The 25430-nt window shown below is 46.7% G+C and overlaps 3 protein-coding genes across 3 annotated transcripts in view; 2 read left to right on the top strand and 1 right to left on the bottom strand.

The window, feature by feature from the left end:
• Nucleotides 1-12216, top strand: part of DDX42 (DEAD-box helicase 42) — a 48849-nt gene extending 36633 nt beyond the window's left edge. Inside the window, exons 7-17 of the mRNA XM_007959735.2 lie at nucleotides 378-497; nucleotides 1368-1544; nucleotides 1993-2121; nucleotides 2685-2784; nucleotides 3349-3396; nucleotides 3918-4015; nucleotides 4584-4860; nucleotides 5531-5757; nucleotides 8040-8150; nucleotides 10189-10290; nucleotides 11524-12216. Coding sequence (XP_007957926.2) covers nucleotides 378-497; nucleotides 1368-1544; nucleotides 1993-2121; nucleotides 2685-2784; nucleotides 3349-3396; nucleotides 3918-4015; nucleotides 4584-4860; nucleotides 5531-5757; nucleotides 8040-8150; nucleotides 10189-10290; nucleotides 11524-12216 — 2082 coding nt within the window. The remainder of the gene's footprint in view (nucleotides 1-377; nucleotides 498-1367; nucleotides 1545-1992; nucleotides 2122-2684; nucleotides 2785-3348; nucleotides 3397-3917; nucleotides 4016-4583; nucleotides 4861-5530; nucleotides 5758-8039; nucleotides 8151-10188; nucleotides 10291-11523) is intronic.
• A 1367-nt stretch (nucleotides 12217-13583) lies between these two features.
• On the bottom strand, nucleotides 13584-20092 carry FTSJ3 (FtsJ RNA 2'-O-methyltransferase 3). Its single transcript, XM_042783550.1, has 20 exons — nucleotides 20026-20092; nucleotides 19743-19848; nucleotides 19372-19418; nucleotides 19167-19246; nucleotides 18261-18360; nucleotides 17980-18174; nucleotides 17787-17902; nucleotides 17569-17673; nucleotides 17378-17478; nucleotides 17064-17144; nucleotides 16827-16976; nucleotides 16563-16698; nucleotides 15462-15640; nucleotides 15189-15309; nucleotides 14843-15105; nucleotides 14519-14601; nucleotides 14325-14424; nucleotides 14035-14218; nucleotides 13859-13953; nucleotides 13584-13776 (listed from the first exon to the last, which is right to left on the bottom strand). The coding sequence occupies exons 1-20, from the start codon at nucleotides 20090-20092 to the stop codon at nucleotides 13584-13586; spliced, it is 2502 nt and encodes an 833-aa protein (XP_042639484.1).
• Nucleotides 20093-20667: 575 nt separating this feature from the next.
• PSMC5 (proteasome 26S subunit, ATPase 5) lies at nucleotides 20668-24772 on the top strand. The gene is made up of 12 exons (XM_007959732.2): nucleotides 20668-20691; nucleotides 21284-21355; nucleotides 22376-22445; nucleotides 22686-22783; nucleotides 22954-23010; nucleotides 23095-23325; nucleotides 23613-23739; nucleotides 23829-24019; nucleotides 24123-24221; nucleotides 24302-24412; nucleotides 24518-24604; nucleotides 24719-24772. The coding sequence occupies exons 1-12, from the start codon at nucleotides 20668-20670 to the stop codon at nucleotides 24770-24772; spliced, it is 1221 nt and encodes a 406-aa protein (XP_007957923.1).
• The last annotated feature ends 658 nt before the right edge of the window (nucleotides 24773-25430 follow it).

Raw genomic sequence — 25430 nt, 5'->3', positions numbered from 1 at the left:
CATGAATTTATTTAGTTGAAGTTTGATAACAGTTTCTACTTGAGGTTTTACCTTTTCAAACAGTATGTGCTTTTGACTGTAGACTTACATTTTTTGCCCTTGAGTTGATTTTGACTCGTGGAGGCTCCATGTGTTGCCGAATAGAACCACACTTCTAGGGTTTTCATGGCTGTGACCTCTCAGAAACGTATTGCCAGGCCTTTCTTTTGAGGTGCCTGTGGGGGGCTCAAAGTGCCAGCCTTTTGTTTAACGTTTGAGTGCTTAACCGTTGGTACCACCCAGGAACTCAAGCTAAATAAGGTTCAAGTAAATGTTGAGCTTCAAATGCTGTTGATTGTTGACTACAAGCCGTTCCTGGAAGTTGTCTTTGTCTGTAGGTCTCTGGTGCTGCACCTCCTAGACCAGGAAGTAGTTTTGCACATTTTGGGTTTGATGAGCAGCTTATGCACCAGATTCGGAAATCTGAGTACACACAGCCCACTCCGATACAGTGTCAGGTGAGTGGAAACGAGAGAAAAATGAAGTAGAATGGTATTGAATGACTGTGTTTTGTAAACAAATCAAAGTAACAAAACAGTATTTAGTGCAGAACTGTATTGATATGGATGAACTGTGTCCATATACATCCTCTGTGACTCAGTCTTCAACTTTTTTAATTGAGGAAAAATAAGAGCCTTAATATACATGAAATGCAGGAGTATTTTGGAACCTTTAGAAATTAAATATAATAGTGAATTACTACTACTTCCAAGAACTTGCTAAGGGGCTGGGAAATCGTCTCTTGTATCTGATAAATGCTGTGAAAAAATGCTTTGAAATATCTGATAAATGCTTTGAAAATAATGAAGGAAATAGTTCATTCCGGGGGGCCCAAGCCTATCAAAAAAGTTTTGTGAATGGACAAACTTAGGACTAACAATGACTTAGGGTTTCTTTGTCCATGACCTGAAAATTCTGTTTTATTACTGTCGTCTATGAGAATAATCGTTTTTGTTTCCTCTGCCTATTTAGAATTCATTCATTCCTTTATAGAAAAAGAATTTTCTCTATGAATGAGAAAAGAAAACTTTTTAAATTTTAGTAACCATTTCCATTATTAATTGTAGTTTTTATCCCTAATTTTAAGTAAAGTGGGGTCATTCGTATTCTGTAACTGGTGGCTGATCCACGAGAAGAGAATATTATTATTTCCTTTGTGATCAAGAAGTTTATGGGAATGGCAGATGTTTCTCTCTGTCACATAGCCGGTATGCATAGCCTGGAATGTTTTTGTTTGTTAGAAAGGAGTGTCATTTATCTTCCCCAGGATTCCTTCAGTACATCTTTGGAATTGAAATTTTAGAGTGGGTATGTTTCTTTTTCTCCAGGGTGTGCCTGTGGCATTAAGTGGTAGAGACATGATTGGTATTGCCAAAACAGGCAGTGGGAAAACTGCAGCCTTTATATGGCCCATGTTGATTCATATAATGGACCAGAAGGAACTGGAACCAGGAGATGGCCCGATTGCAGTGATTGTGTGTCCTACGAGGGAGCTTTGCCAGCAGGTGGGTGCTTCGTGTATCCACCTTCCATCTGTGAACAAGCAGGGGACTAGCAGTCACGTGGGCAGAATTACTGGGAAATTTGGGGAAGGTATTATGTGCTCTATCAAACATGATTCTTCCCCCTAGGAAGGGCTATTTTAAAAGAAAAAAAGTAATTGTTATGATACAGAAATTGTAACATCAACTCCTAGTGTTTCCTCCCAAGTGAATTCATTTTGCTTGGTAGAAAGGCAGTGACAGGTTCAGGAAGAGAAGTGGGGAGAAGAATGAATAGTCATGTCAGGAGTTCAGATAGCTTGTTGAGGTGTGCTAATCGTATTCTGCTGTTTATTTACTTCCTTTTGAATAAAATTGTGATTTTAATGCATGTTCTGGCTTTTGATTTTCTGTGACATCACCCTGTATGTTTTTCAGAACTCCCTTTAATATGTCACTAACAACTTTGTAGATCCATGCAGAATGTAAGCGGTTTGGGAAAGCATATAATCTTCGATCAGTGGCCGTCTATGGAGGAGGAAGCATGTGGGAGCAGGCCAAGGCCCTTCAGGAAGGGGCAGAGATTGTTGTGTGTACCCCAGTAAGTATGTCTGTGGTTTGAATGGCTTCTCAGCCTCCCTTGGTATGGACAGAATAGGTAGTTATTAGAAGGAATTTCCCCTAATATGTGGTAAAGACTATGGCTTTGGCTTGGTTTTGATTGGTTGAGTAAAATAGCATGCAGTAAGAGTCTCTGACAAATATACTAGTAGCTCCAAATTCCTCTCTATTTCAAAGAGATTTTTGTACTCTCCTAGAAATGGGTCTGTGGCTACTGAGATGAGAGCGTTGAGAACAGAGAAATGCAGAGCATGGTCAGAACGCCCAGGAGCCTACACTGGATGCTGAAACTCGTCAGTAGGCTTGAAATCAGATCACTTGAGAAGGCCTCACAAAAGTGGGTCTGGCCGCTTTCCCATAGATTTTAAATCCTAAATTAATGTAAAGGCAGAATCTAGCCGAGTTTTTGAAATTTCTGTTTTCTTGGGCTCTGTAGTGCATAAAGCCTGAGACTGTCACGTTAGCACTTTCGCCAGTAGCACAGTTCTCTGAAGTTCTTCTGAATCCCTTTAATTCTGAGTACTCAATTTCTGGATGTCACAGGGCCGGCTGATCGATCATGTGAAGAAGAAAGCTACCAATCTTCAAAGAGTCTCTTACCTTGTGTTTGATGAAGCCGATCGAATGTTTGACATGGGTTTTGGTATGCTCTAAATATCAGTTTCTTTTGTCCCTATCCTGATGATACTAGTTTATTGTATATATTTTTAGACTTACATTTTTTTTTTTTTCTGTATGAGAGAAGCTTAAAATACTCCTGGGTGGTGTTAGACTGTAGAGATGTAGCTAAGGCCTTGGAAAATTCAGAAAAAGTATGTTAGGCTGGATTGAGTTGAGGAACTCTGAAAGTGCTTTTGCATATAGTAGTAGTTTTTCTTTTAGCTTTTGTGGTGGTCATGCTTCGTGTTAAGTGGGAGAGTGTCAAACCATTCATGGTGTGTTACTGTCTTGTCTTCCTTGACTTACTCAACTACTTAGGGAAAACTCAAAGTAGCCATCTCTGTTGATTGGTACACCACCAGACCCAGCCTAGGTGGGTGGAAGGAAAGTTTTGCCCCATTTCATACTGAATGATATGTGCAGGAGTTAACCAAATTTCCTCAATTCTGTTAACTTCTCATGAAGATTTTTACTAAAATTACTTTTTCTAGGCACCCCAAAGTGTAGTACTGGGCTGCTGTTAACTGTATTGTTCTGCTTCTTCCAGAGTACCAGGTGCGATCCATAGCAAGTCATGTCCGTCCTGACAGACAGAGTACGTATGGCGCAGCTCTACCACACCACATTTATACTCAGGATAAACACGTATTTATTTTATGAGCACTCACAGCTGTAGAAGCAAAAATGATTATGCATGTGCTGGTGAGACCATGAAGGGAGAGTTGATGATAGATAGTTCATCCAACCTGGGGAGGCCATGGCAATCTTACTCATTTTTATAGATGGGAAAACTGAGGCTCAGAGATTAAGTGACTTGCTCCAGTTTATACAGTTTTATCTGTGGGTAGAGGTAAGACAGTACAGATTTGCTGGTGTGAAGTCAAGAGCCTTTTCCTGAACCAGGCTGACAGTCTGTGTCTTAACTGAAAATGCAATGAAAATAGAAAAAGGGCAAGTCTTTTTCTCTCCGGTGAATTATTTTTTTCACTAAATTTAAAGTTCAGGTGGGTTTGTTTTTCAAAAACCTAAGTAATTCTGAATATCAGTAGGAAGCCTGATGGGAATTTGACAAAGAAGTCCTGCTGTTTCTTTGACAGAACATGCTTTTCCTCTTAGCTCTCTTATTCAGTGCAACTTTTCGAAAGAAGATTGAAAAACTGGCCAGAGACATCTTGATAGATCCTATTCGAGTGGTGCAGGGAGATATTGGAGAGGTAACTCTAATGGAATTAATATCTCACTATTAAAATTATAGGAATGCTTTTATATATTTATAGATGAGGCAACAATGTTTTAGATTTGCTTTAAAATACACAGGTAGATGAAACAAGTTTGGCAAAATGTTGATTATTGTTCAAGCTGGGTGATGGGTACCTGAGAGTGAATTATGTTCATCTCACTTTTTAAAAAATGTTTGGAAAGTCCCATAATAAAACAGTTTTTTGAAAGTTTTTTTTTTTTTTAATAATAATAATGCTCTGCCTGGAAGATTCTCAGTGAGTTTTACTGCATTAGTAGACTTAATATGCATATGAAAAAGAATGGCAGGGTATTGGGGCTTATAAATTAGTTGAGTTTATGTATACACAGAAGAGATGGGGAGAGCAAAGTGAATGAGGGGAGTAAGTTGTGAGCTGGATTTACTTGCTCAAGGAAGGCCCTAAGAGAAGAGGGGTTATTCCGGGCTCTTCTGGATGTGGCTAGAAATGATGATACCTGATCCTTGTTAGGAGCCCTGTGGCACCAGCTTCATAATGACCTGTTTCATTGTTTCCTTCTCAGGCAAATGAAGATGTGACCCAGATCGTGGAGATTCTCCATTCGGGGCCTAGTAAATGGAACTGGCTCACCCGACGTCTGGTGGAGTTCACCTCTTCAGGAAGTGTCCTCTTGTTTGTTACTAAAAAAGCCAATGCTGAAGAGCTGGCCAATAACCTTAAACAGGAAGGTCATAATCTTGGGCTGCTCCATGGGGACATGGATCAGAGTGAAAGAAACAAGGTCATTTCAGACTTTAAGAAAAAGGACATCCCAGTCCTGGTGGCCACAGATGTTGCAGGTAGAGTATGAACTTTCCCCAATAAACATAAGTTCTGTGCAGTAAAGATACTCTATCTTACCATATATAAGCAAGGGTAACATGTGAGCAAGGTGCTGGAAGGCACTGTGCTGGGCCACAGCTCATGGAGCAGCAGTTCAGAACACAGCGATTACAGATGAGAGCTAGGCCACCACTTTCGCTGCCTGTGTCCTCTGGCCTGCACAACAGAGATCCCTGCAATGAGCAGGCACATGGGAAAAATTGTCGAGGCAGTCGCCTCATAGACAGTGCCCTTATGTGTGTGACCACATTGACTGTTCAGTTGGACACACTTCATTTAAGATCAGAAAACATTTTGGAGTATGGTTTTTGTCTTTGTTCTGCTGAGGATCAGTAGTCACACTTAAAAACTGTTATTTTTCTCCCAGAAAGGAGAAAATGTCTGCTTCAAGACTTATTTGATGTGTTTGATTTTTTTCTATACTTCTGGTACAAGAGAGAGGGTGTGGCAGGTGACTGATGGCAGAAAATCCAAGTCCCCTTCCTGGACATTCATGCAGCTCAGCTCGCCCAGGCCACGTGCTGCCCAGATGAGGGAAACGTGGGTTCTTAGCGCCAGCATTTCTGGTTACTTTGGTCTTCTGGTTCCAGGGAAGCATAAAGGGATTTGATTGCTTTTTATTTTTAGCCCGTGGTCTGGATATTCCTTCGATTAAGACTGTCATTAACTATGATGTGGCACGAGACATTGATACCCATACTCATAGGATTGGCCGCACGGGTCGAGCGGGTGAGAAGGGTGTGGCCTATACTTTGCTGACCCCCAAAGACAGCAACTTTGCTGGTGACCTTGTCCGGAACTTGGAAGGGGCCAATCAGCACGTTTCCAAGGAACTCCTAGACCTGGCAATGCAGGTGAGGTGTTGGGATCTCTCCAGATGGTTCCAAATTGCTAAGTTCAGCAAGCCCGAGGCACAGAACAAAAACTTGGTGGGGGTGGAGAGTTTCCTGTTGGAAAGCTAGTCTTTTGTGCTAAAATCTGCCCCTCTGTACCTGCTGCCCCGTAGCACATTTAGGAGTAAATTCAGTCTCAGAAATGGCTACTGTACTCCCTACTGCCCTTCCCCATAAAATGCCCTCTTTAAAAAAAATTTAAAAAATCTATATAATGGTAGTGTCATTGTTATGTACTATCGAGTCGGACCCGACTCATAGTGACCCCTCCTTGGGTTTCCAAGGCAGTATCACTACAGAAGTAGATTGCCCAACCTACCTTCTGAGGAGTGGCTGGTGGGTTTGAACCGCCAGCCTTCTGGTTAGCAGTCAATTGCCTTAGGCACTATGCTACCAGCGCTCTCAATGGTAGTGTTAGGTGCCATTAAATCAACACCAAACTCATGGTAATCTCATGAGACAGAGTGGAACTGCCCACAGTGCTTTCTTGTCTGTCATCTTTACGGAAGCAGATTGGCAAGTCTTTCTCTTGTGGAGCCACTGATTGGATTCAAATCACCAACCTTTCAGTTAACAGCCAAGCACTTAACCACTGTGCCACCAGGGCTCCTTAACTGTTCCTCAAAGACTTAGATCATAGACATAGACATAGATCATAGACATAGATCATAGACCATACTGATCCCCCTCCTCAGTGTGCTGCAGTCCAGGACTCAGTGAGGTACCCTACCCGATTAAATCTTGAAGTGTCTCAATACATGCAGCCTTCAAATGACAGATGAATTGTGTTTTAAATAGTCTCTTTTGAGGTTAGTGGGAATGCAAAATACATGTTCTGAAGGTAGAGAGTGCTGCGTGTTTGCCAACTCATAGACCAGCCCACAGAACTACTAACCCGTAATGCATTGTAATGTGGGACTGTCCAGGTGTCAGTTCAGGAGTAGAGATTCCTCAGTGGAGAGGGGGAGGAGCAGAACGTCTCCTCCCCCACAGCTTTCACGGGTGTAGAGAGTCTGTCTTGGGCCTTCTGTGCTCACAGTGTCAGCTTCTCTGATCTATGCCTTTCCCAAACCTGTTCCACCTCGAAGCACTTCATTTGAGGGTGATATGTGATTGTCAGATAAACCTTCCCAGAGGAGTTTCCAGCTTTAAGAGAATGTGTGAATAAATGAATCAGTAATCTTCTGTCAGGGACCAAGGTCTATAAAAACTTTCAGGTTCTACAGATAAATAAAGTATCCAGCTGGGTGGCTATTGATCCCTCCTAGGAGTCTATCCCTAGAGTTGATGCTAATAAGTCTCACCTTGAGTTCTTTTCCCTCCACTTCTGAACCTATAAGGAGCTCTGGTGCCATAGTAGCTAAGGCATTTGATTGCTAACCAGAAGGTTAGCGGTTCAAACCCACCAGCCACTCCACAGAAGGAGGACTGGGCAGTCTACTTCTGTAAAGATTTACCACCTTGGAAACCCAAAGGGGGTTGCTGTGAGTTAGAATCATCAACTCGATGGCAGTGATCTTGGTATTTTGTTTTTTTCTGAACTCATCAGTTCTTTTAAAGCTTCAAAATTTTGAGTCAGTGGTGTGTATAGATTTTTTGAGAAACAGAAAGAAAAAAAAAAATCGTTTTCAAGACCAGGTTTACTGGTCTGACAGAGGCTGGTGAGACCCCTGAGACTATGGCTTCTAGTTATCCTTGAGGTCTGGAATTTAATTCACTTCTGTGGTTTAAAACAGTAGACAGGCATATTGGGTGAACTTTTATACCAGGTAGATAGACATTTTAGAAACAACAATTATGGGAGATCAGAAGGAGTATTTGCACAGGGAGATAGCTGGTGGAGGGGGGCTGGAATGCATAGGAAAGAAGGACACAGGGAAGAGACCTGTTACGTTGTGGGGAATTCCACGCAATGTCATGGAACAAAATGTGTATGAACTAAAACTACTGTATGGGAAATGAATTTGTTCTGTAAACGTTCACCCAATTCACAAATTTTTTTAAAAAATAGTTAAGGAAGTTAGAAGTGGCCAGGGGTAAGTCTAATGTCCTTGGGGCTTATCTGATCACCTCCTTCCAGGAGGCCTGAAGGAAGGAGCGTTGAAGGCAGCCTTGGATAGTGACCTAAACTACCAAAAAGGAACTAACCAGTGGTTCCTGTGAATAATTCTTCCCTCCCACTTAATTTCCTCTTTGATCTTGTCTTCTTCCTGTGGCCTAACTTTGAATTGTGTTCATTGCAGAATGCCTGGTTTCGGAAATCCCGCTTCAAAGGAGGAAAAGGCAAGAAACTGAACATCGGTGGTGGAGGCCTCGGCTACCGGGAGCGGCCTGGCCTGGGCTCTGAGAACACGGTGAGTCCAGATGACAGTGGTGCCCTTAGGCTGGCCAGGAGTCCTGGGTTAGGACAGTTGTGATCTTGGTGACTTCAGAACCTGCCTAGCAAGAGCTCGTGTTTATCTGCAAAAGGAGTGAATGCAGTGCTGGTTCTTGGTGTCGTGACTTTCCATGGAAGCAGAATCTCTGTGTGCTCGGCTGACAGGCTTTGCTCAGGAAGTTGGTCTAGACTAGTAGCAGTTCTTAGTTGTGGTCCTGGGACTAGCAGCACCATTACCTGAGAACTTGAGGTAAATGCAGACCCCAGCCCTGCTGAATGAGAAACACTGGAGGTAGGGCCCAGCAGTCTGTTTTTACAAGCCCTTCCTGCTGCTAGAAAAACATTGCCATACGATCACTGTGCAGTATCTTGTGACTAAACTCAGGAATGAGTCCTTCGTCCTATGGGAAATAATATCTCAGAGAGCCAAGAGCTAGCTTTTTTCTCACAAACCAGGTTGCAAAAGTTCCCCTGTGATTGGTGTTTTCAGTGTCTCTGTTTTCTGTCACTGATTCCTAAGCCAGGGGAGAAAGCTGCCAGCCTATTCTCCTGGAGCATTGTATAGTTGTTGTTATTTGCCGTCTAGTCGGCCCCAACTCATAGCGACCCCGCCTTGGGTTTCCAAGGCAGTATCACTACGGAAGTAGGATTGCCCAACCTTCCTTCCGAGGAGTGGCTGGTGGGTTTGAACCGCCAGCCTTCTGGTTAGCAGTCAAGTGCCTTTAGCCACTATGCTACCAGAGTTCCCATTGTATAGTTAGCCCAGTCTTTTTGATGAAGAATATTTGGTTCTCACATTATAATGATGATGATAGCTTATTCTTAACTGGCACTTAAATGTCAGGGCCATTCCAGATAATCACATGTATTAACTCAAACTTCTCAACAGCCCAGTGAGAATAATTATAAGTACAGAGGCACCCAAGGTTATACTGGTAAGTGTTGAAGCTGGAATTCAGACCCTTCCTGGTCTGAATTCAGAGCCTAGGTGGTCACACAAATACTCTACTAACTGCCTCATTCAGTATGGATTATACATCAATGTAAAACAAAAAGCCTCATAACTGGACCAATAGGCAACATCATGGTAATGGAGGAAAGACTTGAAGTTGTCAAGGCTTTCATTTTAACTTGGATCCATGATCAACACCCATGGAAGCAGCAGTTGGGAAATCAGATGATACATTGTGTTGGGCACATCTGCTGCAAAAGACCTCTTTAAAATGTTGAAAAATAAAGATGTCACTTTGAGGACCAAGGTGCACCTGACTCAAGCTGTGATATTTTCAGTTGCCTTACATGCTTGAGAAAGCTGGACAATGAATAAGGAAGACTGAAGAACAATCGATGCTTTTGAATTATGGTGTTAGTGATCAGTATTAAATATACAGAACAAACAAATCTATCTGGGAGGAAGTATAGCCAGAATGCTGTGTGAGTGAGGATGATGAGACTTCATCTCAAACACTTTGGACATGTTATCAGGAGGGATCAGTCTGCTTAGTTAGGTAGAGGGGTCAGTGAAAAAGAAAAAGGTCCTCAACAAGGTGGATTGATACAACAGTGGGCTCAAACAGCAACAATTGTGAGGTTGGCACAGGACCAGACCGTGTTTCATTCTGTTGTATGTAGGGTTGTTATGGGTCAGAAGCAACTTAACAGCACCTGACAAGAACTTCCTTTCATTTGTAACCTAAGTTTTGTCTAATTAAATATGTGAATGTGTATAATCATTTTGTTGTATTGGTAGAGTACCACATGCTTCACTTTGGGATACTCTAACCATATTTCTGATTAGGGTTAATTCCCAGAAATAAAATTGTAGGGCCTAAGATTTAAAATGATCCTTCATCACTGTACCTTTTTTCCCAAAGCATGAGTAACTTTCTAAAAATACCTGATTTCCAGTGCCCCCAGTAAGCTGTTGCTTCAGTTTCCAGTATTTTGAGGCCGAGTCTGTGGCAGTGAGTGGTCCCTACGGTCTATCCTTATGAATGTCTCTTTTTATCTTTTAGGACCGAGGAAATAACAATAATGTAATGAGCAATTATGAGGCCTACAAGCCCTCTACAGGGGCCATGGGGGATCGGCTGACGGCAATGAAAGCAGCTTTCCAGGTTTGAGAGAAGCATTTAGTTAAAAGAGCTTTCCACAGTAACTCTGACAGAATGGTGATTGGGGGTGGGGTTTGTGGGCTCAGTGCCTGATGCAGACCTTTTCATTGCTTGGATTTTGAATGTAAGTTTAGAAGTAACTTACCTGGAGATGCTGGTGTAGAGTGCAGGGAAACCACTCCTGCTGATGGTTGACTCAGTCACAGCCTGCAGTGTTACCCACCAAGAAGGAAGGCTGTTGTAATCTGGTTGAGTAATTGTCATCTTTTTGGTTAAGACATGTTTGATTCTGTGTCTGTTATGAACTCTGAACCCATCTTTCTTATACACAGCTAGCTAGCTGGGCTTTTACACATTTGTGTCTAGATTGCTGTTTTGGTTTGGTCCCAGGATTATTTCCATTTTTCTTATTTAAGGAGTAGAAACTTTTTAGAAGGGTAATGTGGTACACATTGACACAGTGGCTTTAAGAGTGGCCTCAGATACAGCAAGGATTATGAGGCTGGTACAGGACCAGGCAGTGTTGTGTTCTGTTGTACAGAGTTGTTGAGTTTCAGCCAACTTGATGGCTCCTAGTAATAGTGTGGTACATATTCCACATATTAATACTCCTGTAAAGGGCTGTAGCCCCAACCTTCAGACTCACTTCCAAAGCAAAATCTAGTAATACTAAGCTGAACAGAAAACTGGACGGTCAGCAGTTTGAACCCACACACTGCTCCATAGGAGAAAAGAACAGGTGATCTGCTCCTGTCATTTATAGCCTAGCAGACTGTGTGGGGCAGGTGTACTTTTTCCTGTGAGGTTGCTGTTGAGAATCAACTCAGCAGCATACCACCAAATGAATAGACAGGAACGAAATAGCCTTATAGCAGTCCAAGTCAAGTTTTACCTATTTTTTTAAAAAAATTCTTTTATTTAGAGGGTTTCAGAACTTTTGGGATTTGGGAATTGCTAACAATGGATTGCAGACTATACATGTGTTGAATTGCTTTACATGTAGATGCTTTAGTCCAGCCAGTCAAGCTGTAGAAGTAAATTTCAGTACAATGTTCCCCACAAAGATCCATAATCTTTCCTTTCACAAGAACAACACAGATTGTGGAGGCTTCAAGATACTAAAGTCACAGTTCAAGTTAGCATAATGATGAGTTTGTATACACTATCATTGCCAAGCTTATAGTCAAGTTTCTTGAACTTCCTATTTTACCTACTCCTATTTTCTTTTTCTTTCAGTCACAATACAAGAGTCACTTTGTTGCTGCCAGCCTAAGCAATCAGAAGGCTGGAAGCTCTGCTGCTGGGGCAAGTGGATGGACTAGTGCAGGGAGTTTGAATTCTGTTCCAACCAATTCAGCCCAACAAGGCCACAGCAGCCCTGAGAGCCCCCTTGCCAGTGCTGCCAAGAGCATCCCAGGCTTTGGCAACACTGGGAACATCAGCAGTGCCCCAGTGACCTACCCTCCTGCTGGAGCCCAGGGAGTCAACAACACACCTTCAGGGAATACCAGCCGAGAAGGGATTGGGGGAGGCAATGGGAAGAGAGAGAGATACACTGAGAACCGGGGTGGCAGCCGCCATAGTCATGGAGAGAGTGGCAATCGGCATGGTGACAGCCCACGTCATGGAGATGGTAGTCGCCATGGAGAAGGATACCGCTACCCAGAAAGCAGCAGCCGTCACACTGATGGCCATCGGCACGGGGAGAACAGGCATGGAGGAAGTGGAGGCCGACACGGGGAAAGTCGGGGTGCAAATGATGGTCGGAATGGTGAAAGCAGGAAAGATAGTTGTAATCGTGAGAGCAAGATGGACCCCAAGGTGGATGGCAGCAAGATGGACAAGATAGACAGCAAGACAGATAAGACAGCTGATGGTTTTGCTGTCCCTGAGCCACCCAAACGCAAGAAGAGTCGATGGGACAGTTAGAGGGTATGTGCTGAAACGTGAAGTCAATTGTTAATTTTTTATTTTTAGAAAGATCTTGGTGTCTCAGGGCTGGGTTGGGGCACAGGATGTGAGGACTCCCTGCCCTTAGTAGAGTGCTGGAGCTTGAAGATGTTAGCCTTTTGTCTATTTTTCTGATGTTTCCTTCAGAAGCTGCTTTGATCCTCGGAGGCAGTGAGAATGGGGAAGCTTGTGGCTCTGAGTGTACAGTCCTGCGGGTCAGTAGAGGACACCTTGGAAGGAATGGGCCTCACTGGGCACAACACTCTACATTTCTGTTAGCTTGTTTTCTACTAAAACATCACCTTACAAACATCTACAAGTAGAACTCGTCCCTAACTTTGTAGTCTGGCAGTCCCCTTTGTAGGAGTTGGCTTCTGCAAATGCCCATCGAGGCTAGGGATGAGGTGGGAAGGCTCCAAACACTGCAGGGAGGGAGCCATTAGAGCGGGGTGGGTGCTCAGCGGGCCCCCCTCCCCTAGGCTAGCTAGTATCCAGTCCTGAGACACGTGAGCAGCACAGCCCTCAAGGCTTTGAGGATCCTGGAGCTGCTTGGACTCAAGGGAGAAGCTGGTCCAGAAACTTTCCAGGATTGTTCTGGTCTGAGATGTTGTGAGTTAAAAAATTTTAAAAACACAGAACAGCTTTTAAAATGTCTCCTGCTTCTATTCCATTGTATTTTTTTTAACTTGGCACATGGTAGAAAGATCTTTTGCTGAGATGATTTTGATGATTTTTGTTCTATCTTGTTTATACAAGGAAAATATACAAAATTCCAATTTTGTGACTTTGTGAAGGTTTCTTTAAGATGTGCATTCCTTTCTGCTTGCTCTAGTAAATGTTTTACTACTGGGACCTGTGGACTGTTTGTCATTTCTACTTCACACTGAGATCAAAACCTGTTCAATATTAAGAGAACAGTGGGGCACAGTGTGAACACTCAGTGTACGTTTATTCACCTCATGATGGCAGAACTGGCGGAAGACTTGAGACGCCCATTTGCCCAAGAGTGGACTATAAGGAACACCAACCTTGACCCTGAGATCCCCCTTAATGATGTTAAGAAAGGCATGACTGTTTTCCTCCAGTGCTCCATATTCATGGAAGGACTGTGGAGTCTAAGAACAGCAGCAGGATATCTCAGCCCTGCCTTGATGGGAGGTCTTCCTTCAGGCAGGAGGGTGTCCTCACCACTCACACCACGAGAATTCCAAGGACCCTACCCCCACTGTCTTTGCAGGCAACTGCAGTACAAGCAGGACGAGGGCTGGCTCCGGGGAAGCCAGAGTAAGCAGCGACCACTTTCCTCCTAGTCCTTAGACGCTTTTTGCAGGCCTGGGTGGTGCTGCTCACTTCCGCTTTTGTTTTTTCTTCTTCTCCTTACGTTGCTGGGCTCTTTGGTCCTTCTTCATCCTGGAATCCACCACCTTGAAATGACCTCTGACTCCAGCTGGCCGGCGTACTTTGCGGCCCACACCTTTTTTGGCTACAACATAGGTGACCTGGCGTTTCTCCTTGCCGAGCCCAGCTTTCTTGTAGAGGCTAAATGGAAATGAAACAGGTTGGAGGCTTCCTGCCACTTTTCTGACCCCACATACCTTTGTGGACACCTTCCCCCCATTACCTTCGCAGCTGTGCCACCTTCTCCCGTTCTGAGATGTCCACTGTGTTCACCACAGCTTCTGCCTTCTTCTTGGTTTGCTCCAGTTTCTTAAGCATCTGTGAGAGGGCCCCCATCAGGTGATCGTATCGCCGTTCCTGTCCCCATCCACCCGATCTCAGGCAGCCACCGCGACTTACCCTCCGTTTCTTTCTGGCCTTAGCCTCAGCCACTTTCTTGATAGGACGTGCGTTGATTTCCCGCCAGCGCTTTCGGTAGTGCTCCACTTCCTTCTTATCAATAGGCAGCTGCCTTACCCTGTGCTGCTTTTCCTCTTGCACAAACCACTCAGGAAGCTCCCCCTCATCTTCGTTAAACGTGTACCTGCAGTAGAGACCGGCACTCAGCCACACCAGCCTTTCTAACAAAGAATCAGCTATTTAACCAGCCCACCCTGGACCCACTACTCATGATTTTCTGGGCCCCTTACCGACTGAAGGAGTTATCTATGAGATCTCGCTTGGCCTTTTCAGAAGAGGCAATAACAGCACCTAAAGCAAGGCCTTCGGGGTCCAGTATCCGATGTTTCACTAGAGAGCAAAGGCAGAAAGTAAGATACTGACATCAGAGCTAAAGCCTCCACTGTCGTCGGCCCTTGCGTCCCACAAGGCACAGTGCTCTCACCTGCGTCCTCAATGGGCACAACTTCAAAGCTGCCATCATCTGATTGAGGCCCCCGGCTCCGCTTCTTCCCTCGGCGTGGTTCCCTGAAGCAGAGTAGAGGTGATTAGGGAGTCATCCTCCGTTCCTGTGCCACTCAGACCTCACCTCACCCGTTTGCTGAAAGCCACTGGAGGCACTTTCAGACATCCTGCCACGCAGGCTGTACCCCAAGACCCGTTAAATCAGAATCATCAGCACTTTAAAAACCCCAGGCTGAGAACCACTCCCACCCTAAGAGGAAGGGTGCTTCCTTTGTCCTGCCTGCCATCAGCTGTAACCACGCACCTCTCTCCTTCCTCACTGCTGCTGCTGTCACTGTCTGAGCTGTCATCTCCTTCCCTTCCAGGGATAGTGGCAGCCTCTGTCCCCTCAGGAGCCTCATCTTGGCACAAGGAAGAGTTTCTCTCAGTCTTCAGACTTGAAGGCTGCTGAGGTTGTGGCTGGGGCTGCTGCTGCTCCTGCCCCTTACGACGACCCTCGTACAGCAGCTGGGCCTGACGGATCTCCAGAGCCTCGTCGGCATCATCCTCAATCCCTTCAAAGCCATCCTGTAATTGGGGGCATATTCAGCCACCCTTTTCCAGGGAATACCAATTCCCTATCTGATGGGTACCTCCCCACCTCCTCTTACTTTGGAGAACCACAGGTGGGCCTGCTCTTCCCGCAGTACTGCTTTTTCCTCTAGTGGTACCAGCAGTGGGTTCTCTTCCTCCTCCTCCTCTTTATCCTCTTCTACTTTAGCAAACTGCACACTGCAGACCCAAAGAAAAGTGAGTGGAAGGTCAGTGACCTAGTGTGCCTTGGTGAACCTGCTCCCCCCCCCCCCCAGCAATACCTGTCACCAGTTGTGCCTAAGGACTCCAGCTTAGGGTGTCGGCACTCAACCAACTGCCCCTCCACATACCGCTTTTGGTCCTTGAGACTCTGATGTCCCCCATAGCCTGCCAGCTCCTCTGGATCCAGGTCACTATCCAGAGATGCCTCCTCCTCTTCAGTATCTGATACATAGATGTCATCCCTCGGCAGATCGGACAGAAAGGTGTCTGCAGCGCTCATGTCCCCTTGTGCTACTTCTGCTAACAACTGAAGTTAACAAAGAGGTGGAAGGTTTTAAAAAGCAGCATGTTGCTTTTTTTTTCCCCCTCCTGTGTGGCTGACTTAGCTGACCTTCAAGAACACTAGGGAATCTACTAGGACACTGGTCTACCCACTCTGCTGTCTTGTTTCCAACAGTAGCACAGAGTTTATGGTAAAGTATCCCATGGCCTACATACCATCAGATCTTAAAACTTTCTAAGACACTGCTACTTTTCCTGTAAAAACACTCTCAAGAAACATCTCAATCATCTTTTGAATAATACAGTCTTCAAATTGCGCCCACCAAAGAAAGCCCAGGCAACACAGAGCCGACAGAAGGCACTGTCCCACTCATGCTCTCCAGGATTCGGCAGAAAGAGCACCATCCAGAAGCCTAGCACAGCAGGGTGCTAACTGGGTCTTGGTAAACTGAAGAACCCCGTTTCCCTCCGAGGGAAATCCTCCACTGACACAGTGCTTATCCCTAGGTACCCTGGCTGCATCTACTAATTGCAGAATCAGGACATTCTAGTGTTACGAGAATAAATCTATGCCATATGCATATTCCATTGCTAGCCACTGCCATCGAATCCATTCCAACTCATGGTGGCTCTCTGTGTTACAAAGTAGAGCTTCTCCAGGTTTTCTGGGCTGTCATTTTTATAGACGCAGATCTCCAAGCCTTTCTTCCATAGCACCATCCTATCATAAGTCTTTTTGATTCCATCATTTTAGATTTATGGTCCTTGGCCTTGGAGACACAAAACTCTTATTTTTGACCCCAGTCTCCTCACCACGTCATTTTATGGGTGAAGACAGCAACCACAACCTAGATCATTCAGCCACACGTGAAAACATACCCAGCGTCCCCCACCCCTAGATACACAGATCCTCCCTTGTCTTCAACTGTTGCTCAGCCCCGTCCTACCTGGTGACCACGGATGGTGCACAGGGAGAACATGCCAGTTTCTCCCTCATCTGCAATGGAAACCCCAGGCAGATCCATCTTGAGCTCCACACGCTCCCGCTGCTTTCTCTGCTCACGCAGCAGCTTCTTTTTCTTCCTGAGGGGGCAGGGTGGGGAGACAAGCTTTATTCTGCCCAGCACTCTCTTCTCCCATCTTCACAGAGGAACTCTGAACTCTGTCTGTGGGGGACGAAGCGTCCCCAGGCTCTTCCCCGCTCCCCTCACCTCTTCAGCTCTGCCACCTCCTGTGCTTTCATCTCCGCCAGGGTCTGGTTCAGCTGTCCCTCCTCCTCCTCCTCCTCCTTAGAGGGTTGCCTCGTAGTCCCAGCCGTTGACTCTTCCTCATCCCCTTCTTCTTCCTCTCCAGAGCTGAGGCTGACAGAACGGTCAGCAGTTGGGTTATTTTCCCAACGCTTCCCCAACACAGCCACTACACACCCATCTCCTCTAGTGCCCCCTCACCTGATATTCAGGGTCTTTGCTTGTTCTTTCAGCTTCCTGGCCACGTGTCGCCGAAGCTTTGTTCTCCAGTTCAGCAGAGACCTGCTCCAGAAATGCCATCACTGATCTTACCTTCTTCCTCTGTCCCTGCCCTCTTCTCTCTTTTAGGCCCTCACCCCAAATTTCATGTTTGAGCCACATAAATCCCAGGGCCCCAGTCCCCATCCCAAACCTCTAGTATAGCAGCATCCTCTTCCCAGACATCCATCATGGCCTTCGAAGGCCTCTTCCTACCTCCAGAGCTCCTGGTACCTGCACAACACCTTAGCCCATACCTGAGCTCCTTGCGCCCCAACACTTTGATATCCTGACAGCATGCCTGGACGTCCTCAGTGGTGGCTGGGTGTTGTGCCAATTCCTCATCATCCAGCAAGATCTGTTTGATAGGAGAGAGGGCAGTTAGGGGAGGCTCTCAGGCCATGTTTCTGGGGCTCCCTTATAGCCCTCCTCAAGTTGGGGGACTCACTTCACTAGCTTTGGAGAGGAAGTCAACTGGGTTAGCAGCTCGGAGAAAGTCAGTGACTGAGGCCTGATGATAGAGAGTAAGGTCACCCTCAGCATAGCCTTCAGCCTGTGGGAAGAAATAATGAAGGTGAACACTTCCTTTCTGAGTGTTTGTAGGACCCACTAGGCGCAACCTCCCTAGAGTTCCAGAACCCAAGGTGGTCCATTCCACAAGCCCACCTTTGGCTTCTTCTTAGTCACCAATTCAGTAACAGTCTTGGCCTGAACTTCAACCTCCTTGAAGGCATATTTGGGGTCAAAGAATTTACTGTCAACCTTGTCAGGAGCCAGGAATCCTAAGATAAGATATATCTTAAAGGTGTACTTTGGTAGTTAGAAGGTTGGGTCAAGAGCAAAAAAAAGTGATACCCACCTTGGCAGACTACAAAGATCTCTGCAGATTCATGACGAGAGGCTTGGGGCTTGGTGGCCTGGACTCGACGAAACAGCTGCTGGAAGATCCATAGCAGGGGCTGATAGTCACGGGAGCGGAAAACCTTCGTGATGAAAGAGCCACCACGAGCCAAAAAGTCACAAGCCAAACGTAGAGCCATCAGTGTCAAATGGGCTGTGGGATACAGACGGTCAGCTGAGGGCCTCTGCAGCCTGAGAGGGCACGGCCACCTCCATGCCTATTGCCCCCTCCCTAGGTACCTTGTGAGTAAGCATCATGGACCCAGCTAGCCCCAACGTTGGGTGCCCCATCATTGAGCACAACATCAACCTTCCAGGTCTTTAGCTCCTTCCTCAGGGCCTACAGAAAAGGAAAGACATTATGACTAGGAATGGAGTCCCTGATCCAGTTATTTGCTGAGTATACACCAAGAGCCAAATCCTATGCCAGGCACAGGAGATACAACAAAGAACAAAAATAATATAACCTCATCTTCGTGGTGCTGTAGTCTAATAGTGACTTCACTGATGAACATCTCTGGCCTTCCCCCAAATTCAAACACCTATTCCAGACTCTACAGAGACTGAAGAGGACACCAGAAATACCTGGGCCTTATCCTACAGACGTCACGTAGTCACTGCTTCATACCAAACCCAACCCAACCCACTGCCGTCAAGTCGATTCCACCTCATAGTGACCCTATAGGACAGAGCAGAACTGTCCTATAAGGTTTCCAAGGCTGTAAATCTTTACGGAAGCAGACTGCTTCATCATTCTAATGCAGAGCGGCTGGTGGGTTTGAACCACCGAACTTCTGATTAACTGCCAAATGCATTAACCATTATGCTTAAAAAAAACCAAACCCACTGCCATCAAGTTAATTACTACTCATAGCGACCCCCATTGGGTTTCCAAGGCAGTAAATCTTTACAGAAGTAGATTGTCCGGTTTTCCTTTCATGGAGTGGCTAGTGGGTTTGAACCACCAACCTTCTGGTTAGCAGTCAGATGCCTTAGGCACTGTGCTACCAGAGCTCCTTAACCACTATGTTTCAGGCACAGTAACTAGGAAAAAAAAATCTTGCTTTCAAGGGATTCTCCCTCAGGGTAGAGTGAGATATGGACATCTGCATACACAGGAGGCAGGCAAAGAACATTATTATTTACCTGTCGACAGCGTTCTGTGGTGATGTCCTCCTGGAGTGTCACCACATTGGGAAGAGGCTTGATTGGAACCAGATCCACTCCTGGAATAAATCAGTTCAGAGGATTCCAAAGGGATTCCCCCAACAAAGAGGAGGAAAGAGTAGACAAATTTAGTATCTCATACTCCCACACCCTATGACACATAGGAGAACCACCTGTCACTCACCCACAATAAGACTGGACACAGGCATAAACTTGGCAGCAACTTGCAACCTGTAAAAGATATTTCAAAAATACCCAGGACCATCCCTAGCTTCCTATGAATCCCTGTAATGGCATTTATCACTCCTCGTGTTAGGAGTCCCTGCCACGTAGAAAGTGGCCAGAACGTGTCATGAGTAGACGTCTCAAGTCTCTTCTCTACAATGAAGGAAGGAAAAGCCACCAGGGTTTAGAAAAGGCTTATGCTGTGGGGTGAAGCAAAGCAGTGTGGAGTATGAGGCTAGGAATTCCTTCCTCCTTCAACGGAACGGTGAGCCCCAGGGCCGGAACCCAGAAAGCTGCCATCAAGAGTGACCCGTGCCAGGTGTTACGCACCATCCCCCTGGCGCGGCACACAGGTCCAGCAAAGCTCGGGCTTTCTGCAGGAACTGGAAGCGGCGATTGAGCTGGATCAGCTTGAAAGCAGAGCGGGAGCGGTAACCTGGGGGCAGCGGCAAAACAACGAAGTCTGCTGAGCGCTTCACAAGCGAGGTTTCTCCAGAACCTCACAACCCACCACCCCTGGGCGGAAAAGGAACCCAATATTCAGGAAGGCGGCGGTAGATGGGCCCAAGAGCGTTCGTTCCCTCGCTCTCTGGCCACCCGAACCCTGGCTCACCAGTCTCCTTTGCCAAGTGATAGAACTTGTCCCGCCGGCTCTTCCCGACTTTTCCCTTCTTTCCCATTGTGGAATGGAATAGTTGTCACTCAGTCTGAGGACAAGGAAGGAGAGAATAAGAACGTATCTCCCCAAAGTACTAGACTCCGCTTTCCGTTCCCCACTCCTCGCAGAAATCACATTCCGCGCTTTGCTCCACACCAGTCACCTCCGTCCAACGCCGTTTTCACCACACCTGGAACTGCACATGTAGGCAGCAAGAGAACTTCCGCTTCCGCTCCTTGCATCTGCGGCTCCAGATTTTCCGCCATTTTTAGCGTGGCAATAAATTTTTCTCTAGGCTCCATCCCCATGTCCTATAAGTTGAAATCTGGGACCAAGAGGGCAGAGTACATTAACTTCAAATAGACTTTCTAGAGAACAACGCTTGAGAGTTCCTTCCCCTCCTAATCCGCTGCGAAAGCTCCTGGATTAGGTAGTCACCCTCACATCATGGCTCCTGTTATTTAGTGTTGTCTTCCGCACGTCCCTCTCGTTGACCCGGAACTCTTCTCTGTTCTCGTCTTCTGGCTCCAAGTCCCTGCTTCTGCGCTTGCGCGTTGAGCCGGCTCAGATGCCGGCGGTCTCCGCTGAAGAGAGAAGATGGCGCTTGACGGACCAGAGCAGGTATGGCGGCAGTGGCGGCGGAGCAGGAACCGGGGGGTGGATGCAGAACGAGGGTTAGCCGAAGTCGGCAGCAATCTAGGGCAAGGTGTTCGCGGGTAGGAGGTCCTGTCCAGACCCGGCCCTTGGGACCGGATCTGCTGTGTCAGCGCCGCCCGCGGTGAGTCAGGGCAGGGCCGCGAGAGGAGGTAGAAGCGGAGTGAGCGAAGCAGAGCTATGGGAGCTGGAACCGAAACGGCCGTAAATCAGGTAGATTGGGAACGGGGCACCGGGCCTTCCTACTGACTTCGTTTGAAAGAGTAACACCCTGAGTCTGTGTAGCGCTTGACAGTTGGAAATGCGCCGGTGTTTGTTATTCTTTGGTCTTTCTAGTAGTTCTATGAGGTAGGCGCATTCGTATTCTTATTTCAGTCATGTTGGAAACAGAGTTCAGAAGGCGTGGAAGGAGGAATTGGAATCTTAAGGCTGCAAAGGCCATGTTGTTTTCAGACGTAGCGTCTGATCGGTGTTTAAGCTGTGTGGCGAAGTGCCCTGGAAGGGTCTTTAACCCTTTGGCTGTTTGGCGTGTTATTTAGTATTTCCACTGTGTCTTCAGATGGAGCTGGAAGAGGGGAAGGTAGGCAGTGGACTCCGCCAGTATTACCTGTCCAAGATTGAAGAACTTCAGGTGAGGATGGGCTCCGGGTGGGAACTGGGAGGAGTGATGGAAGCACGTTTCTACAAATCGGTGTAATTATCATGGGGGTGCAGAGCAAGTGTCTTTTTCTTTTTGTGTTTTAGTTTTTAGAAAAGTGAACATACTAGGAGTAACAATCAACAATACAAAGTATATGAAGTTACTGTCTCTTATTTCCCTCGAGTCCTGCTGTTTTGAGGGTAGTCAGTATTTACAGTTTGTCACACGTCTTCAGTATTCAGATTTTAACAGAAAAGGTACCCATAGCTGAAGGTCATTCTTTTTGGAAGAGGCCTGAATGAAAAGTTTCTTATCAAATGGAAGAATAAAGACTCAAGAGCTGAGATTTCTCAGAAAGGGGTGGGTTAGAGTGAAAGGTGAGTGAGTGAAGGGAAGATAGTGTTAAGGACTCTAGATGTTTTTCATTTCATGGGACTGAATTGAATTGGGCAACTCAATGCTCTAGCATAAAGAGGAGCAAGAATGATAGAAATAAGAAAATAGTAATAATGTGGCGGCGGGAAAAGCCGTAAGGAAAATCTGTGAACTGCAGGTATGTTTGCAGGTATCAGCGTGTTTGATTTACCATTTTAAAAATACTTCTAGGTGTGATTTCTTTGTTTCTCACCATAGTTCAGAAAAGAAGCAGGGTACCTATTTGCCGTGTGGAAGCAGATCTAGATGTTTTAAGTGGTTTGCTGTTAATTGGTAGCAGCTGGGCCGGAACTCAGGCTTCTCACTATACCATGTTACTTCCCCCTGAGAAATTCACTACATGAGTTAGCTGTCACTTTTCTCCATTAGGGGCTATTGGGTAAGCAGCCTTTTTTGATGACTTCCATGGGCTCCAGAGGAACTCCTGGAGGACTGGGTCATACTGGAGAACCTGAAACTATTGTGTTAATACCCCCTTCCCATACTGAGCTCACACCCACCTGTGAAGGGTGTTAGTTATGATGGTAGCATCTTCTGCTTGAGTAACATAATTAATTTGTGCCTTGTCTTCTACAGCTGATCGTGAACGATAAGAGCCAAAACCTCCGGCGGTTGCAGGCACAGCGGAATGAGTTAAATGCAAAAGGTGAGGGGCCTGGGGAGATGGGAAGGATGCATGTGGGTGTGGCTCTGAGGCCTGTTACTGATCTCCTGGCACCAAGTCTTCAGAGGGAAGCTCACTGTTTCTTCCCAGCCCTGATTTTGACATGTGTGTGTCCATGTCTCCATTCCCTTCAAAATGGTGCTCAGTTCGTGTTTGCTGAATTGAGTCATGGCTGAGGGGACATGCTAGAAGGTCCTTGATCACTGCCCATTTCCTACCTAGTTCGCCTGTTGCGAGAGGAGCTACAGCTGCTGCAGGAACAGGGCTCCTATGTGGGGGAAGTAGTCCGAGCTATGGATAAGAAGAAGGTGTTAGTTAAGGTAAAGACAGCATGACCCCAAGGGGCAGCCCCAAGTGCTGTGTTCCCACCCTTTTGTTTGTAGCTTTGGAAGGATGGTGTTTGTCATGTTATTCTAGGACTCTCATGGGTCTTCTGAGGGGGTTGGTGATTTGGTGGCTGAGGGAAGGTCATGAACCCTTGTTGCTTTAGGTACATCCCGAGGGCAAGTTTGTCGTAGATGTGGACAAGAACATTGACATCAATGATGTGAGTGCGGGTGAGGGTCAGTGTGGCATTAGGGCCAGTTCCCTTTGTACTACTTTCTGAAACTCCCTTACTCCCTTCACCCAGGTGACACCCAATTGTCGGGTGGCTCTAAGAAATGACAGCTACACCCTGCACAAGATCCTGCCCAACAAGGTGGACCCATTGGTGTCCCTTATGATGGTGGAGAAGGTACCAGATTCAACCTATGAGATGATTGGTGGACTGGACAAGCAGATCAAGGAAATCAAAGAAGTGATCGAGCTGCCTGTTAAACATCCTGAGCTCTTCGAAGCATTGGGTATTGCACAACCCAAGGTGAGGAGCAGGGCTTTCTTTGGGAGGGCCATGCTGTGCTAAACCCCTCCTGTTGTGGGTCACACTGAGAGGGAGTGCCAGAATAGACTGCCGCCCACTTGGGCTGACTCCCACCCAAGAAGAGGGGCTGAGGGGGTTTTCCAGGCCACTGAAGGGCTTTGGCTATAAGCTCCAGAAGGGACCTTGTTCATTTTTTGTATCCATTGCATCCAGCACAAAGCAGTAAACGTCCACTGACTGAAATGAGGGGCTGGCTTTCTGCCCTGAGTTGTGTTCTTTCTCTCCAGGGGGTGCTGCTGTATGGACCCCCAGGTACTGGGAAGACACTGTTGGCTCGGGCTGTGGCTCATCATACGGATTGCACCTTTATTCGTGTTTCTGGCTCTGAATTGGTACAGAAATTCATTGGGGAAGGTAACTGACCAGAAACACGAGAAAGAAGTGGGAGAGGGGGAGAACAAAGGTCTTATTGACTCCTTAACACCAGCTTGGCTTCTACACAGGGGCAAGAATGGTGAGGGAACTGTTTGTAATGGCACGGGAGCATGCTCCATCCATCATCTTCATGGACGAAATTGACTCCATTGGCTCCTCACGGCTGGAGGGGGGCTCCGGAGGAGACAGTGAAGTACAGCGCACCATGCTGGAGCTGCTTAACCAGCTGGATGGCTTTGAGGCCACCAAGAATATCAAGGTAAGGTGGCATCAGCCTTGGGGTAAGCCAGCAGGGGGCCCTGGTGACTAGCAGGCCAGTGAGGGGCTTAGCTGACAGCACCGTCACTTCTTTCTCCACTCAGGTCATCATGGCTACCAACAGGATCGATATTCTGGACTCGGCACTGCTTCGCCCAGGACGCATTGACAGGAAAATTGAATTCCCACCCCCCAACGAGGAGGTTTGTGATGGCCTGTGCTGGGAGAGGCTCTGGCTCTAGAGGTGAAAGATGGACTCAGGCCTTTCCTTTCTGGTCTCCAGGCCCGGCTAGACATTTTGAAGATCCATTCTCGGAAAATGAACTTGACCCGGGGGATCAACCTGAGAAAAATTGCTGAGCTCATGCCAGGAGCATCAGGGGCTGAAGTGAAGGTAATCGGAAAACAGGAGGTGGAGTCGAGAAGTATTGGACTCGAGGGCCATGCTTGGGGCTGAGGGACTACAGTAACAATGGCTCATGGTCCTTCCTCTGCCCAGGGCGTGTGCACAGAAGCTGGCATGTATGCTCTGCGGGAACGGCGAGTTCACGTCACCCAGGAGGACTTTGAGATGGCAGTAGCCAAGGTACATGTCCCTCACCTTTCTCCTTTTGCTGCTAGCTCTAGAGCAGTGGGGATGGGGTATGTGTCCACCCAGTTTATAACAGCATGTTCTTGCGTGCACTCTCTCTCTCTCCAGGTGATGCAGAAGGATAGTGAGAAAAACATGTCCATCAAGAAGCTCTGGAAGTGAGGTGGATGTTCTGTGTGTGGATTCCCCAAATAAAGCTCTGTGGGACAAGCTCTAGGGGTCATCTAGTAATGAGTGGTTGCACCGTTAATGACCAGGTCTGGGCACCACCAGTAAACAAAAGGATTTATTTGGAAATTTCCAAACCCGCCAGAAGTGGCACTTGCCAAGCCCTCGGCCCACCCTCCTTACCCACCTCTAAAGGGCAACAACAATCCTCTCCCCCCTCACCTTATTGCCCCTCACCATGCACACACCCATACTTCAAGCCATGCTAGAGAACTGGAGTGTCCCTTCTCTCTATGAGGCATTACCTCTCTGGGACCAAGAAGCTGGGGTGGCAAGCCCTCTGGCACCCCAGGAGATGATGGCAGCCGGAGCCGCTTGCATAGATTGAGGAAAGAAAACAAGGGAGGAGGCACCAAATAGGGCTCCCTGAAAAACCCCAACTTAACCCCTGTACAAAAAAAAGTGGCTCCCGCATAGAAAAACCTGCTCCCCAAATAGTGCAAATACCCAAAGGAAAGGAAAAAAAAAAACCAGCAGCAAGGCTGGGCTTGTAGGAATGGCAAAGAACTTTGGTTTAGGAAGGCTAGGAAGAGTCTAGGCTGTGCCCCCTTCCTTGCCCAGCTCCCCACAGCCCCAAGGGGGAGTCTGTAAA

Source organism: Orycteropus afer, unplaced genomic scaffold, assembly GCF_000298275.1.
Source record: "Orycteropus afer afer isolate SDZICR_OR568_19922 unplaced genomic scaffold, OryAfe1.0 scaffold00018, whole genome shotgun sequence".
Lineage (NCBI taxonomy): Eukaryota > Metazoa > Chordata > Mammalia > Tubulidentata > Orycteropodidae > Orycteropus > Orycteropus afer.
The sequence above is the reverse complement of the archived record's forward strand: the minus strand, read 5'-3'. Positions and strand labels throughout refer to the sequence as shown.